Below are 17,426 nucleotides of genomic sequence, written 5' to 3'. Positions count from 1 at the left end.
TGGCGCTATATAAATAAATCTGATTTGATTGATTTGATTTACAGAAAAAAATGTGTTTTTTTTTTGGGGGGGGGGTTTGTGCAGTAGTTTGGATCTTAATTTCTCAAAAAACAATATTCCTCTCAAATTACAACTGGAGATTTTAAACAGATCCTGGAAACATGTTCAGGCAAATGTTTGTTTTTTAACCTTTATAACGTGATTTGTATTGTGATGTAATCAACCAAATCCCCAGAATTTAATGCACGAGTTGTCTGCCTAGGGGGTGCTATCAGGTTAGTTTCGGGGTGCATTGAATGAGCTGACGCGTGGCATTGGCGTATGCTCCTAGACCTGACCTGTGCACACTTGTGAATGCATGTGTGGCATGGCAATTGAGATTGTATTGCATTCACACCAAATACATTCAAAGATCACAATGTGCAGATTTCATGAATGCTTCTCTGTTGTTCAAACTCAACAATGCAACCAAACCGTAGCATTGTGGAGTCCATTTTGCAAATGTTTGCATGCAAATTTTTCAAGCTGTTCATTTATGTGCAGAAGTGAACTTGTGTTCATGTTTTCAATTGCAAGAGACAGCATGGATTAGATTTAGTTACTGTTACAGAAGTATTCTTTACTGTCTAACGTGCTCTGTGATTGTAAGACTAGTGACCTGTAGCTGCAACTGGATTGTCTTTAATACCAGGTCCCTTCAGAGGACCTTTGGATATCACTGGAATGACTCTTGAGACTAAGCATGTGATGGAACTTCAGCTACAACATTTTGCCCATACTGCATGGTGCGTTTCTCTGAGACGTGATCAAGTGTATAGGCGCCTCATGGGCCTTTCACACTGAACGTGACTGCTGCAAAATCACATAATGCATGCAAAAACAAACAATGCGTTGCAAAGCTCCCACACACATGGAAAATACTCGCAAAACAAAAGTGGTTTCTGCCAGAGGACGTTAACTGGTGGGCTTTACAGGGCAGTGTGCCACTCTGCTCTGTCTCTCTGCTGGTCAGCATACTTTTATTATTTGCTTTATTAATGATTCTAGTGTAAGCTACAATACATATGTTTTCATGTTTTATTATTTTATTTTGCAAGCATGAACAGTGGAATGTCAGGAAGAAGCTTTGAGCAGAAACCTCTTTTTCTGCTGTTTTGTAGAGCTTTGCAAATGTCTGTGTTCCTATGTGCATTGTGTGAAACTGCAGCAAACTTATAACTGCAACGCTGTGCTTTGCATATCTATGTTTTGCAAGATTTTTTTTTCCTTTTTTCAACATGTTTCTGATGCAGCTACTGATGCTGAGTTACTGCAGGTGCATTTCTATGCATTGCAGGTGTTCTCTGTCAACAAAGTTGGGCCAGAGGTAATGTTTTCGACCATGTTTTGTTTATTTGTCTGTGCACAGCCTGGAACCCACAATTTTCATATATCCTTATGAAATATTTACAGAGAAGTCATATCCTGATAGGCCAGGAAATGGTTAATTTTCAAGGTCAGGTCAAAAGTCAAAGTCAGGAAAAAATCGTGAAAAAATCCCCTATCCTTTAACATCGACTGAATTTTCAAAACTTAATAATTCTTTCAAAAAAGATTGAATTTCTTTGATATTTGAGAGTGTTATGTAGATGCTATCCTTTTTAAACTGACAATGGTTTGATCAGATCTGATCCGATTACCAGATTTTGTGACCATTTAAATTAACACTGAAAACCCCAATTTAATGTATATTTACATTATCTTAATCAAAAGGCCCCAATCACTCATATTTGAAAGTGAGGTGAAGGACTGGCACTCAGTGTCACCTGACGAAGTTTGATCCGTATCTGATCCGGATTGTGTGTTTTGTGGCCATTTAAATTTAACATTGAAAACCCCATTGAATGTATATTTTACATTATATCTTAATCAAACGTGCCCCAATTACTCTGATATTTGGAAGTGAGGTGCAGACTGGCACTCACTATCATCTGACAAAGTTTGATTCAGATCTGATCAGGACTGTGGATTTTGTAGACATTTGAGTTTAACACTGAAAACCCAATTGAATGTATTTTACATTATATCTTAATCAAACATGCCCCAATTACTCTCATATTAGGACGTTAGGTGCAGACTGGCACTCACTATCATCTGACAAAGTTTGATTCAGATCTGATCAGGACTGTGGATTTTGTAGACATTTGAGTTTAACATTGAAAACCCCATTTAATATATTTTACATTATACTTAATCAAACATGCCCCAATTACTCTCATATTAGGAAGTGAGGTGCAGACTGGCACTCACTATCATCTGACAAAGTTTGATTCAGATCTGATCAGGACTGTGGATTTTGTAGACTTTTCTACAAAATGTCCGGATCTGGATCAAAATTTGTCAGACAAATTTTGATCCGGATCTGATTTGGATTGTTGATTTTTTGAACATTTGAATTTAATATTGAAAAGCCAATTTTGTGTACTTTTGCATTATATCTCAATCAAAAGTGCCTCAATCACTCTAATTTTCTGCTATGGATTTACCTACACCACCAAAATTGGATGGAGGTCCCAATGTTATTCTTGTTTGTCTATCTTCCAGTTATCAGTTGGAAACCATGTGCCAAAAAGCAATGACAAATTGTGCACAGCAAAGATAACTAATGTTCTGTGAAAATTATCTGAAAAAGAATTCAGAAAGAAAAAAGTTGAAAAAATACCAAAAACCTTTGGTTCAAGTGTATGAACTAAATACATACTCCTGACATTTGATCATCTAATTTAAGCCACTTCTAACAGGACTTTGACCTTGAAAATTTTTTCCATGGTAAACATTTGTGGAACTGGAAACAAGTATTAGTGGTGGTTTGCACTCATAGAGCACAAGTGCTCTAGTTTGGAAATGTAGCATAGTGTGCCAGTTAGACTAAGATTTCAAAGCTTTTATTCAAATTCACTTAATCAGTAACAGCTGTCATCTCTGATAGAAAACAGCTGGTCTCTCTTTCAGTCTTCAACTCATGATGAATAGGAATCATGCACATTATTTCAAAGTATCCATTCTGTTTGCAGTAGCAGGCCTGAATGATACTTCCTCCACCCCACCGCCACCAGTCGGTCCCTGTCTGATGCCTTGGATAGGCTCTGCGCTTACCTATTTCCAATGGCAGGATTAAAATTTCATTTTTTCTTGTCCCGTACGTCTTTGTGGTAACATTGTAAATAGAAAAAAGCGCTAACAAACTGAAGTATTTCCTGCTGGATATCATGACGTATTTGTGTAGATACACTGTTGTGCATTCAATAAACAAATATCTTCCTGTTGTAATTGAAAGTAAACACTAATGACACAAAGATAATTTCATTGAAACAATTTTAAGATCCCACATTGGTGGCTTTTTGTTGTGAGCTTAGTGTTTTTTTTTGTTTGTTTGTTTTTCTCCATTAAGTTGAAGTTGAAAGCAACTGTCAGTGTCTGGTGGGAGTATTTACTTTTGTATTTGGAATGGACTGTTTTGCCCAGCAGAGAGAAGAGTTTTGATGACCTGAACTCTGGTTTGTGCTATGCATGGAACAAACTATAACAAAGAAAGAAAGAAAGATAGATAATCAGAGCATTGGAGCAAAGAAAAGACTAAATCTAATTTGCAAAAGCTCAGTGTTCTGCAATGTAATGAGAGCAATTACAGAAAATATTAAAAATGTAAAGCAAAATTAGTGCTCACATCGCATGACGAATGCATTACAATACCATTAAGAATACAAAATCTGCAGAGAAGTGAGAAAGGTCACACTCTGGAGTTTGACTATATTGCTTGAAATCAGCAATGGGACCACACTTCTTTGTGTTTTCACTTTCAAGGGTCACAGAAGATTTAATTACAACAAAGAAAAAAAATGAACATTTCACTGCTAAGTGTTTCTGAGCCCCAGTGGCTTTGGTATATTGTATCTTCCAGGCAGCTGGTGTTTGACATTTATTTCACTGCAGTAAGAAGATGCATTTACACAGACATAAATGAGCTTAATTTGTGTAATCCATTGCACTGAGCAGCATGTCCATCTTTCTTTTGTCAAAGTTAACCTTATTGGGACACTGTGATGGAACAGCAGACTGTCTGAGTCCTGCCTCAAATGTATGAATACATTAATTTACAACAATGACAACTCATACGCAGCACCACCAAGCAGATGTTTTTGTTTTCATTTGTTTCCAGCCCCATTGTGTGGTCTGCATTCCCATAGCACTTTCCCATCTCATCAAGACACTCAAAGCGCTTTATAATGAAGCCTCAGCTTCATTCACACACACGCCTGCATGCAGATTTTATATGCACACACACACACACACACACACACACCACACACACACACACCCACACACACACACACACACACACACACACACACACATAGTTTTAATACATACTGCATGCATTCTATTTCACATATTACTATCATAAAAATATATCAATGTAGCAATACCACATATAATAAATAATAATTGGATGAGATCAATTGGATGTTGTATCCTTTTTGTTATGAACAATGTGTAATAAGTAAATGTTATTATCAAATTAACCCAGCACCACCCTCCCTCCCTTGCCCACCCATCCGCCAAAAAAAAAACAAACACTATCAAACAGACAGAATTTAACAGTTTCACAGGAGGGAAATGTCATTGGCCTCTCCTTTTGACAGCCAGCATCACTCATTGCACCACTTCCTTTTCAAATAAATTCATCACATTTATTTCTGTTTCAGTTGGGGGGGGGTCCTGCAAAAATGCTGGGTTTGTCCAGTGTATTCGCATACGGTGCATCCAGAAAGTTTCACATTTCGTGATGTTAGCCTCTGTACATTGATTCATTTTCCATCATTCCTGACTAGTCTCCCCACTTCCTGCTGCTGAAAAATATCCCCACAGCTGATGCGCCACCACCAAGCTTCACTGTAGGGCTGGTGCCTGGTTTCCTCCAAACATGATGCCCGGCATTCACACCAAAGATTCAATCTTTTGGCGGCATTCCTTCTTGACCCAAAATACATAAGCATACCAAACAGCAAATATCAGCTGTCCATAGTTTCTCCATGATCGATGTTAAACACGCACGTTCACACATGCACAGAGAGCTTTTTGTCTTTTCGCATTCTGCCGCAAGCAGGTGCTTCTAATTTTAGGCATGCACAAATGAAGATGTGGCGGAAGGCATCAAACGCAATACAGGTAAACAACATGAGACTTGACTAAACTGACTACACCAATTGAAGTACAAAAACAATAAATCTATAACACTAACAACGCTGTTAAAGTAGCATGAACTACAATAACCCCAAAAACCCCAACTCCCATGGTGCATTGCAACACAGCATCCATTGTTTACTGATTAGCTAAAATTGCTAATTTCTCCAAAAATATTCGTCCTATCAACTTTCCATTTTTGCCGTGTTCAACCTTAACGCAAAATACATAAGCATACCAAACGGCAAATGACAGCTCTCCCCAGTTTTGGTGTGATCGAAGCCATATACACACACGCACAGAGACCACTTGCCTATTAATATATAGGTAAATTGTATACCATGCAACAGAATCATGTCCTGTGCTTTTACTTCCCTTGAAGTGACCATGGAATATCATTCTACTGTTTGACGCTGCTTCAGGCTTCATGTGGCTTTATATTCTTTGATACTCCCAAGTTCCCAAGTATGGCATTATGGTTAAGAATTAAATGTACAGCAAAGCATATATCTCAGATATTTGTATTAAAATGCTCAGAAAGGACAAACGCAGCTGAGCCCACAGCAACTAGTTTGCACTGCTAGCAACACGGCTCACCTGCACACACCAGGTGTCACTTCCCAATTATTAAATGACTGGCTTAAAAAACCTTGAACCGATGAGTTGTAACCCTGCGTAGAGTTGTCATGAAGGGGTAAACTAGCCATATCGACCAAAACAGTTTTCTGTACCAGGCTGTAACTGTTTATTTTTGCTCTTAAATTGAGGATTTTAACATGGGGCTCTATGGGGAGTGACCACCTTTTGGAGCCAGCCTCAAGTGGCCATTCAAGGAACTGCAAGATTTGCTTCATTTTCTGGACGCTTTGGCTTGGATTTAACAGACAGCAGGAATTCATTATTTATGGTTTTACAAATGTGTTCTAAGCACCACCCAGAGTGCATAACGTTGTGTTTCTGCTTTATTCTGCAACCATTGTTACTTCTGCAAGGTATAATGAAAAACACAGTAACAACCCATTTATAAACACATCACTTGCAATGAAAGAGCTGTCAAGCTTCTGCAAAAAGGAAAAACACTCCACATCATTTTTTTTTTGTCCTAATTAAGAGTTGAGCATCTTAAAGAAGACATCATGCAAACACTGTATGTTCACAGTCGTATTCACATGTTATTTGCACTTAAAAATGAACAAGCAGGAAATTAAAAAGAGAAATCTCATATTGGTGCGAGGAGGCATCGATATAACTGATGATGAGGAGGAGTTTATTTATGCTTGAGGCTCAGTTGGTGGTTTGGAGGAAAGAAGTATGAAGCAGCCTCCAGTCAATTTGTCTTTCTGACATATGATGCTGACAACACTTACAAAGAAAAGTTTGATGAAGAAGAACTTCAGTACTTATCCCAAAGAAACAGCGGCTGACCAAAGCTCTGTGCGTAGGCTGAGTCTTGTTGACAGGAGATACGTCTTCTCTATCTCTGTGTCCCTTGCAGCAAAGGAGATGAACAAATCCGCAGTCTTTTGTCCGTCGAGTCCTTGGGGGTAAAACTAGAACAGGCTGAAGGCTCCGCGACTTGACTGGAAACTGGGGAATGTGTCGTGTATAGATGCTGGTAGCATCATGGTAGATAATCAATCCAGACTGGGGCCAAAGGAGGACAAAAATAAGAGAGAAAAACAATCTCCACTTTCTTTTTGAATATGTGAGTCAAATCCATCAAAGGCTTCATATTGTAGACCTTTCTTGAGAAAGCTAACATGAGTCATAAGTGTCTTAAAAGACATCAGAAAGTTTGAGGCAAAAAATACCATAATGATGTGATGTATACCTTTAGAAGCTCATTTTTAGGTCAATAATGGTGAATTCCAGACATGTCCGAACTCAAACATTTGACAAAGTACTTTGAAACAGTCTATGATGTCTTGGCCTATATTGTAGTGGCTGCAATATAGGCCCATACAATAGATATTTTATAAAGAAATGACATCTTTTACAAAAACCTCAATCTGGAGTTTGTATCCTAACCCTAACCATTATCCCTACCTTAACAACCCTAACTCGAACTTGACCCTGACCTTACCGTAACCCTTACATAACTTACCGGTAACCATTTGGAACCCTTGCAAATGTTGGTTAGTATTGAAAAATGAAGATAAAAGAAGATTACTTGGGTTCTAGTGCATATATACCTCTAATATTACAGTTAAGTTCATCATTTATATTAGCACTAGACCGAACATCCATGGCTGGAATTTCCTCAGTGGAAACGTCAATGACGGAAACGTCCACCCACTTTTTAGAATGCCATTGGAAGTTGCAGTTCCCACTGGGAAATATGTGCACAGTCATTCCAACTTCAGAGAGAACCATTGGTTGGATATCACTGAATGGAGAAAGGCAAAGAATTCCAGTGTAGCTGCACATACTGTAAATGCACTTGCACAAATAGCAAATAAACTTTATTCTATTCTGTTCTATTGAACATGGAATCTCACTTTGAGTCAGTGTATGCTAGAAAAATAAAAAATCTCTAACAATATGATCTAATATCTTTGTGAATGTGATGGAATTTTCTGTATTGATTTTACACAGGAGCTTTACCTGTATTTTGGGTTAGGCACTGGATCACATCCCATTTTCAGCTTGAAAGAAATATCTGTAAAGTTCATGGAAAGGTAATTTTTTCTATGCATTCTTTTCTTACAGTATAAATCATCACCTAAAAGCTAAACAAAGGATTTTCTTGGGTGAGGTTGAAGTTAAAAAAAAATTAAAAAATGCTGTAAACATATGAAACAGCTTGTATCTGTAGGGTGATGTTAAAATGAGTACCAGTGTACATTCAACAGATGGAGAACACTACCTGCACAACCTAATAAAATGCCTCTGAGGCATTTTACCACAATAATGAGCTCTCAAGACTTCATGATTGTTTCATGTGGGGTGGGCGTGGCACACTATTGCCAACCCCTGTTTAAATGGTAAAAAAAAAAAAAAAAAACACTCCTGTTTGCCACTCCCGCCAAATCAATCGTGTATCTCAAAGAGGAAAGCAGGATTCTAGACCCGCACCCAGTCTGTCAAACCACCTCCACAGGTTGTGGTCCCCTGTGACCACAAGAGGGTGCTGCGAGAAACGGTAATGCAGTCGTTGCAAGACAAATGCTTCTACAAAATCTTATAAGCATTCCACTTGTTTTGGTTTTAAAGTCTTGCTTGCACAACGGCCAAAAATTATTTTTGTCCTACAAAGTTTCTCCGCGTGTCAACTCAGTCACAATGCCAATGTACAAGTTCCCAGCAAAGATGGCACCCTAACTCACTCACGTTGCCAACGTATGAGTTCCCAGCAAAGATGGCACCCCAACTAAGTCACGATGCCAACGTACAAGTTCCCAGCAAAGATGGCATCCCAACTCAGTCACGATGCCAACGTACGAGTTCCCAACAAAGATGGCACCCCAACTCAGTCGCGATGCTAACGTACGAGTTCCCAGCAAAGATGGCACCCCAACTCAATCACGATGCTAACGTATGAGTTCCCAGCAAAGATGGAACCCCAACTCAGTCACGACGCTAACGTACGGGTTCCTAGCAAAGATGGCACCCCAACTCAGTCACGACGTTAACGTACGGGTTCCTAGCAAAGATGGCACCTCAACTCAGTCACGATGCTAACGTACAGTTTCCTAGCAAAGATGGCACCTCAACTCAATCACGACGCAAACGTACGAGTCCCCAGAAAAGATGGCACCTCAACTCAGTCACAACGCTAACGTAGGGGTTCCTAGCAAAGATGGCACCCCAACTCAGTCACTACGCTAACGTACGAGTTCCCAACAATGATGGCACCCCAACTCAGTCACAACGCTAACGTACGAGTTCCCAGCAAAGATGACACCCTATCAGCTTCACAATCACCAAATGTGCTTTGATCCAGACACTCTTGGGTGGAGTTAAAAAGCCTGGCTGCATGCCCAATACTAGCAAGAGTCCACAAATTGACGCCTGTAGCATATGTAACGGAAGTGTAAATAAAGGGAACTTTGTACATAGAGTTGTACAGTTATACAATTTGCAGGATTTTTGATGTGAAACCACAAACAAGACCGCCCTGCATAAATGCAGTATGCACGCAGTGTGTAGGGCATTTTGATGTGCTTATGTGGAACAATTATGTGCACCATAGTGTCAACAGTGAGGCCCCCAAGCCGTCAATCAAGATACCAGCACCTGACTGATGTAATGCTTGAAGAACACTGTAAACGGCATCACAATGGACACACGTGACTGTTGCGTGCAACACGTGTGCACATTTACACTGGGCAGTGTTACAGGTGCATTTGGGATGCGCCACTGTTCAATCTGTCCACATCATTTGTATTTGGCATCTTCTGTGACTTTTTTACAGCGTGCATTCAGTGTGGGCTGTTGTTCTGTGAGTGCACATGTGTGTGTGAGCGTTTGTGTGTGTGCGTGCACACGCGTTTTCTTTTTTAACTGCCTCAGCAGATATACCCATCTACCCGATAGCACCTGTCTGTTGAACTTTTATAAAATATAAACTTAAAAATAGAGTATTTAAGTACAAGTAGACTAATCAACTTTACCCTTTTAGATTATTTTAATTGTTTCGTGATTCATATTTTTTATTTTAGATTTATTTATTGATGTAATTTGTCGTTTGTTCTGTTGATAATATTAAAATTATTCTCTTTAATGGCATTTCACGCACTAAAACACACTGACTTTTTTGAAGGGTTGTCAGTGTGTATATACGGGGGGGCTGTAGCAAGATTTTTGCTTTTGGCCCCAATCTGACCAGGGACTGTCCTGACCCCAGTTATGATTAATTGTAAAAAGTACATTTAAAAAAAAAAAGAAGCAAATTTTGAGCAACATGACTGTTGTGTGGGCCGCCCGAAGAGGAGGTACTGCTGGCCAACACCAGAGGGCGCTCTGCCTGTAGACGGGCTTCAGGCACCAGAGGGCGCAGTTCGCCGCCAGGGACCCTGACAGCTGTCCTTCATCATCTCATCTAGCCATCCATAAAAGCCTGGAGCAGACACCACACCCCTGCCGAGAAATCATCTGAGGTACTCAGGTAAACTCTCAGCCGTCTTTGTCTGTTTCAGCTAAGCTTATTGTTGCAACGTACTTTGCTGCTAAGCTCGAAAAGCTGTACTTTATATTCTGAGTTTGCAGACGTTTCAGTACACTTGCAGCTGGTCAGGAGGAGTTGGCGTTTCCGCTCCTCAGCTGTTAAGTGAAATCAGGATCTGCACGACTGTGATATTGTGAGAAGTGGGAGGTGGTGTTTTTCATCCTTCATTATCAGAACTCTGCTGACTGACACCCACCCTTGACTGTTTCTGCTCCCTGCCAGCAGTACCCGATCTGACAGCTGGAGAAGGTGGCCACCTGGTGACTCGGGACTTGGCGGCTCCGGTGTGTTCCAGATCCGTTGGCGATGGAAATCGTGTGGGTCCCGACTCTTATCTGGACAGGCGTCTCCTATCCTCGAGCCTGCCCACACGACACCAACTGTACAAATTGACTGTAGTATTGAATTGTATCTGTATCCGTTGTGCACATTTCACAACATTAAAAGTGTTACTCTTTATTTCCATTGACCATTCATTTACGCCCCCTGTTGTGGGTCCGTGTCATTACACTTTCACACAACAGGATTTCTCGGCCAACTGTCATGGATCCTGAGGGGCGTCAACCATCGACTGAACCACCAATGGAAACGCAGGAGGCACAGGGACCAGCAGGAGGCGTACTAGGTGAGCTGCAGCAAATCCTAACTGCCTTCACTGCTCGGTTGGACTTGGTAACCGAGCAGAACGTTATCCTCAATCGGAGGATGGAGGCTCTCACCGCTCAGGGGGAAGCGCACGCGCAGGGCGCTGCTGCGGCACCTCCTCCTGCTGCCCGAGTGCCAGATACAGATATTCCAGTGGCCGTTCAACAACCCCCCCCCCCCCCCCGTCCCCTGAAGCATACATAAGTCCTGAGCCATATGGAGGCTGTGTCGAGACGTGCGCTGATTTTTTAATGCAGTGTTCGCTCGTCTTTTCACAGTGTCCGGCCATGTACGCGTCTGACGCTAGCAAGGTGGCTTATGTGGTGAATCTGCTTCGAGGAGAGGCACGCGCATGGGCTACGGCACTTTGGGAGCAGAACTCACGGCTCCTTACTACATACACTGGGTTTGTGCGGGAGTTCAAACAAGTGTTTGATCATCCCAACAGAGGAGAGACCGCTTCGAACGTGCTGCTGTCAATGAGACAGGGGCGTCGGAGCGCAGCCGAATATGCAGTCGACTTCCGCATCATGGCAGCGAGGTCCGGCTGGGATAACGTTGCGCTCCGCGCCGCCTTCGTAAGCGGACTGTCTCCGGTCCTGAAGGAGCATTTGCTGGTGAAGGATGAGCTGCGGGATTTAGATGGGCTTATTGATCTCGTTATACGGTTAGACAACCGACTAGAAGAACATCGCCGGGAGCGAGGCAAAGGGCGTGGCCGGGCACGAGCCGTCCCTCTTCCTTCCGGGTCCGAACGGATGTCGTCGTCCCCCCGCTCCACTGCCAGAGCCTTCCGTGAGGCGACAGCTCCCCCTGCTGACAAAGCTATGGACACGAGCAGGGCTAAATTAAAATCAGAAGACAGACAATGGAGGCTGGCCTGTGGGGAGTGTTTTTTCTGCAGCTCGAGTGAGCACATACAGAGAAATTGCCCCAAATGGTCAAACTACAACACCCGCCCTTAGAGACTGGGCTAAGGGTGGGCCAGAACACTCACAAGGGGAAATCCCGCAAATCCGCACGAATCCCAGTTACGATCCTAAGTGGGGATTTAACCCTTCATGCCCCAGCACTGGTGGACACGGGGTCGGAGGGGAATCTGCTGGATAGCATATGGGCAAAGGAGGTTGGGCTGCCTCTAGTGGCCTTACCGTCACCATTGTCGGTGCGGGCACTAGATGGCACCCTACTTCCACTAATTACACATCAGACACAGCCAGTGACAATGGTTGTGTCTGGAAATCACAGGGAGGAGATTGTGTTTTATGTAACACCTTCTACCTCCCAAGTGATTCTGGGTTTTCCATGGGTGTTAAAACACAATCCCCGGATTGATTGGCAGTCTGGGGTTGTGACGCAATGGAGCGAAACCTGCCACCAGGAGTGTTGAGGATCCTCGGTTCCACCCGGTGTGACAGCTAAAGAGGAGGTTTTAGTCCCCCCCAATCTGGCGGCAGTGCCAGCTGAGTACCATGATCTTGCTGATGTCTTCAGCAAAGATCTGGTGCTCACGTTGCCCCCGCACCATCCGTACGATTGTGCCATTGATTTGATACCGGGCGCTGAGTACCCGTCCAGCAGGCTGTACAACCTCTCACGTCCGGAACGCAAATCAATGGAGACCTACATCCGGGACTCGTTAGCTGCCGGGTTGATCCGGAACTCCACCTCCCCGATGGGTGCTGGTTTCTTTTTTGTGGGCAAGAAGGACGGCGGACTCCGTCCATGCATTGATTACAGAGGGCTGAGCGAGATCACGGTTCGCAACCGATACCCGTTACCCCTTCTGGATTCGGTGTTCACGCCCCTGCATGGAGCCAAAATATTCACAAAGTTGGATCTTAGAAATGCATATCACCTGGTTCGGATCCGGAAGGGAGACGAGTGGAAGACGGTGTTTAACACCCCGTTAGGTCATTTTGAGTACCTGGTCATGCCGTTCGGTCTCACCAATGCGCCCGCGACGTTCCAAGCCTTGGTTAATGACATCTTGCGGGACTTCCTGCATCGGTTCGTCTTCGTGTATCTGGACGATATTCTCATCTTCACCCTGGATCCTGAGACCCATGTCAAGCATGTACGTCAGGTCCTGCAGCGGTTGTTGGAGAACCGGCTGTTTGTGAAGGGCAAGAAGTGTGAGTTCCACCGCACTTCTTTGTCCTTCCTGGGATTTATAATCTCCTCCAACTCCGTCGCCCCTGATCCGGCCAAGGTTGCGGCGGTGAGAGATTGGCCCCAACCAACAAGCCGTAGGAAGCTGCAATAGTTCCTTGGTTTTGCAAACTTCTATCGGAGGTTCATTAAGGGCTACAGTCAGGTTGTTGGCCCCCTGACAGCCCTGATCTCTACTAAAGTCCCCTTCACCTGGACGGATCGGTGCGAAGCCGCGTTCAAGGAGTTGAAACATCGGTTTTCGGCTGCACCAGTTCTGGTGCAGCCTAACCCTGATCGCCAGTTTACTGTCGAAGTGGATGCCTCTGACTCAGGGATAGGAGCCGTGCTGTCCCAGAGTGGGGAGTCCGATAAGGTACTCCATCCTTGTGCCTACTATTCCCGCAGGTTGACCCCGGCTGAAAGGAACTATGACGTTGGCAATCGGGAACTTCTGGCGGTGAAAAAGGCTCTTGAGGAGTGGAGACACCTTCTGGAGGGAGCCTCGGTTCCCTTCACGGTTTTCACGGACCATTGGAACCTGGAATACATCCGGACCGCCAAGCGTCTGAACTCCAGGCAAGCCCGTTGGTCACTGTTCTTTGGTCGGTTTGACTTCCAGATCACGTATCGCCCCGGGACTAAAAACCAACGGTCCGATGCACTGTCCCGGGTGCATGAAGAGGAAGTCAGGCCAGAGCTGTCGGATCCACCGGATACCATCATCCCAGAGTCCACTGTCGTCGCAACCCTCACCTGGGACGTGGAGAAGACCGTCCGGGAGGCCCTGACACGACACCCGGACCCCGGAGATGGACCTAAGGACCGGCTGTACATCCCACCAGAGGCCAGGGCTGCGGTCTTGGACTTCTGTCACAGTTCGAAGCTCTCCTGTCACCCAGGGGTGCGTAGAACCGTGGCAGTGGTCCGGCAGCGCTTCTGGTGGGCGTCGATGGAGACCGACGTCCGGGAGTACGTCCAGGCCTGCACCACCTGTGCCAGAGGCAAGGCAGAGCATAAGAAGGCCCAAGGACTCCTTCAGCCGCTGCCGGTGCCTCATCGCCCCTGGTCCCACATAGGCCTGGACTTCGTCACGGGTCTCCCTGCGTCCCAGGGTATGACGACCATCCTGACGATAGTGGACCGGTTCTCCAAGGTGGCCCACTTCGTGGCCCTCCCGAAGCTCCCGACGGCCCAGGAGACTGCAGACCTCCTGGTCCACCATGTCGTGCGTCTGCATGGTATCCCCACGAACGTAGTCTCGGATCGTGGTCCCCAGTTCTCCTCGCAAGTCTGGAGGAGTTTCTGTAGGGAACTGGGGGCCACCGTGAGCCTCTCGTCCGGGTACCACCCTCAAACCAATGGACAGGCAGAGCGGACGAACCAAGACCTGGAGCAAACTCTGCGGTGTGTCACCGCCGCACACCCGACGGACTGGAGTCAACACCTGGCCTGGATCGAGTACGCCCATAACAGTCAGGTCTCGTCTGCCACCGGCCTCTCCCCCTTTGAGACGTGTTTGGGGTACCAGCCCCCATTGTTTCCAGCCATGGGGGGAGAGGTTGAGGTCCCCTTGGTCCAGGCCCACCTCAGGAGATGCCGTCGGGTATGGCGCACTGTCCGCTCTGCCCTTCTGACAGCCCGGACGAGGGCTAAGGACCATGCAGACCGCCGGCGTTCCCCGGCCCCTGCATACCAGCCCGGGCAGGAGGTTTGGCTGTCAACTAAGGACATCGCTCTGCAGGTGGACTCCCATAAACTGAAGGTCAGATACATCGGACCTTTTCCTATCATCAAAGTCCTCAGTCCAGCCGCAGTGAAGCTGCGGTTGCCAGCTTCACTGCGGATTCATCCAGTCTTTCACGTGTCCCGGATTAAGCCGTATCACACCTCCACCCTCTGCACTCCCGGACCAGCGCAGCTTCCTGCCCGGATCATCGATGGTGAGCCTGCGTGGACCGTCCGTAGGCTTCTGGACATCCGTTGACGGGGCCGGGGTTCCAGTATCTGGTGGACTGGGAGGGGTACGGACCCGAAGAATGCTCCTGGGTGAAGCGGAGCTTCATTCTGCACCCGGCCCTCCTGACTGACTTCTGCGCCCGACCCCGACAAGCCTGGTCGGGCGCCAGGAGGCGCCCGTTGGGGGGGGGTCCTGTTGTGTGGGCCGCCCGAAGAGGAGGTACTGCTGGCCAACACCAGAGGGCGCTCTGCCTGTAGATGGGCTTCAGGCACCAGAGGGCGCAGTTCGCCGCCAGGGACCCTGACAGCTGTCCTTCATCATCTTATCTATCCATCCATAAAAGCCTGGAGAAGACACCACACCCCTGCCAAGAAATCATCTGAGATACTCAGGTAAACTCTCAGCCATCTTTGTCTGTTTCAGCTAAGCTTATTGTTGCAACGTACTTTGCTGCTAAGCTCGAAAAGCTGTACTTTATATTCTGAGTTTGCAGACGTTTCAGTACACTTGCAGCTGGTCAGGAGTTGGCGTTTCCGCTCCTCAGCTGTTAAGTGAAATCAGGATCTGCACGACTGTGATATTGTGAGAAGTGGGAGGTGGTGTTTTTCTCCCTTCATTATCAGAACTCTGCTGACTGACACCCACCCTTGACTGTTTCTGCTCCCTGCCAGCAGTACCCGATCTGACAGCTGGAGAAGGTGGCCACCTGGTGACTCGGGACTTGGCGGCTCCGGTGTGTTCCAGATCCGTTGGCGGTGGAAATCGTGTGGGTCCCGACTCTTATCTGGACAGGCGTCTCGTATCCTCGAGCCTGCCCACACGACACCAACTGTACAAATTGACTGTAGTATTGAATTGTATCTGTATCCGTTGTGCACATTTCACAACATTAAAAGTGTTACTCTTTATTTCCATTGACCGTTCATTTACGCCCCCTGTTGTGGGTCCGTGTCATTACACTTTCACACAACAATGACCCCTTTAAGAATTTGCCACACCTTCAGATAGACCAACAACAACAACAACAACAACAACAACAGAGCCTCCAAGTGGTGAATGTGAAACCTAATGAGTTCTGTCCTGCCACACTGTGAGCATCACGGTGCTTTTAAAGCAAATAAATCTGAAAATGTTTTGATTTCTTTGCAGAAAACAGGAAAAAAAGAAGAAGCTTTTTTTAAAAAAAAAATCTGTTGCCAGCAGCAACCTCAAGATTGGATCTCTAATCATTTTCCAGATGTGCAGTTTATACAAGATGAAGGACTTGTGTAAAATCACTTTTTTTTTTTTTTTTTGTAGATAGCGTTCATTCCACTTCCCCAAACAAAAGGGATTTGGTTCATCTGCTTGTGTGTACACCCGTGGAGCACATCCACTTTAATCATCGGTTATTTCTGAAATGGCATACATCACATTTTGAGCTGGAAACAGACAGGCTTGATGGAATACACAGACCAGGGACTAGGAGCCCTCCTTCATCTCCTGGATATTGCGAGCGTTCACTTGATGAGAATCTCATGTGATAAGATTTACTGATTATACAAGGCTTAATGAATCTGGTTCCATCACTGTCTTACTGGGATCAGATATTTCCACATAGGTGAAACAAAGTAAACTTCACAAACACAACCGCAAAAACCAAAACGGGATCATATTTTGGAGATATTATTAATAATAATAATAACACATCGCCTCTGTTCTGTCGTTTGATATTTCTAGAGACAAATAACTTACACCGTCTTCCATTATGGATGTACAATATTTACATAAAAAGATCAACGTCCTTGCAAAAATACAAGTATTTTCAGTCAAAAAGTGTCCCTTTTTCAAGAAGCAAGTAGAAATCTGTACAGTCTCCTCAGAGGGATTAGGCAGCACAGTGTGAACTGGTCCATCCATGCATGGTAGCAAAACACTCGAGACCGTTCATTGTGACCGTGGTTTCATAGCTTGCTGGAAGTAACTGCCAAAGAAGATGTATTGCTTTCGAGTCGGTCATAGACTCTCAACATTAAAATACACGGGGCGCTTCATCGGAGAGCGTGATGTCTGTGTGAGTCGGCAGGTAGCCTGGCAAGGGAGAAGAAAAGGGGAAGAGACAGTCAAGGGGATTTTATGTAGCTATTTGCATAAGGATACTATTTTTTTTTTTTTGCAAGCAGAGACATTTATCTCGAGAGGGTCGATTGTTTAGCTACGGGCAGAGGTAAACCAACTGCGTAGATATTTCTTGATGAAAATGCTTTCACCGCCCTGCTGCCTTCCCCGGCGCACTAATTA

General features: G+C 44.9%; 1 protein-coding gene across 1 annotated transcript in view; it reads right to left on the bottom strand.

Moving 5' to 3' along the window:
- Nucleotides 1–16,333: 16,333 nt before the first annotated feature.
- The window catches only part of LOC117523372 (VPS10 domain-containing receptor SorCS1-like), a 129,202-nt gene continuing 128,109 nt past the window's right edge, over nt 16,334–17,426 (bottom strand). Inside the window, exon 27 of the mRNA XM_034184871.1 lies at nt 16,334–17,216. Coding sequence (XP_034040762.1) covers nt 17,158–17,216 — 59 coding nt within the window. The 3' untranslated portion in view covers nt 16,334–17,157. The remainder of the gene's footprint in view (nt 17,217–17,426) is intronic.

This window comes from Thalassophryne amazonica, chromosome 13 (assembly GCF_902500255.1).
Source record: "Thalassophryne amazonica chromosome 13, fThaAma1.1, whole genome shotgun sequence".
Lineage (NCBI taxonomy): Eukaryota > Metazoa > Chordata > Actinopteri > Batrachoidiformes > Batrachoididae > Thalassophryne > Thalassophryne amazonica.
The sequence above is the reverse complement of the archived record's forward strand: the minus strand, read 5'-3'. Positions and strand labels throughout refer to the sequence as shown.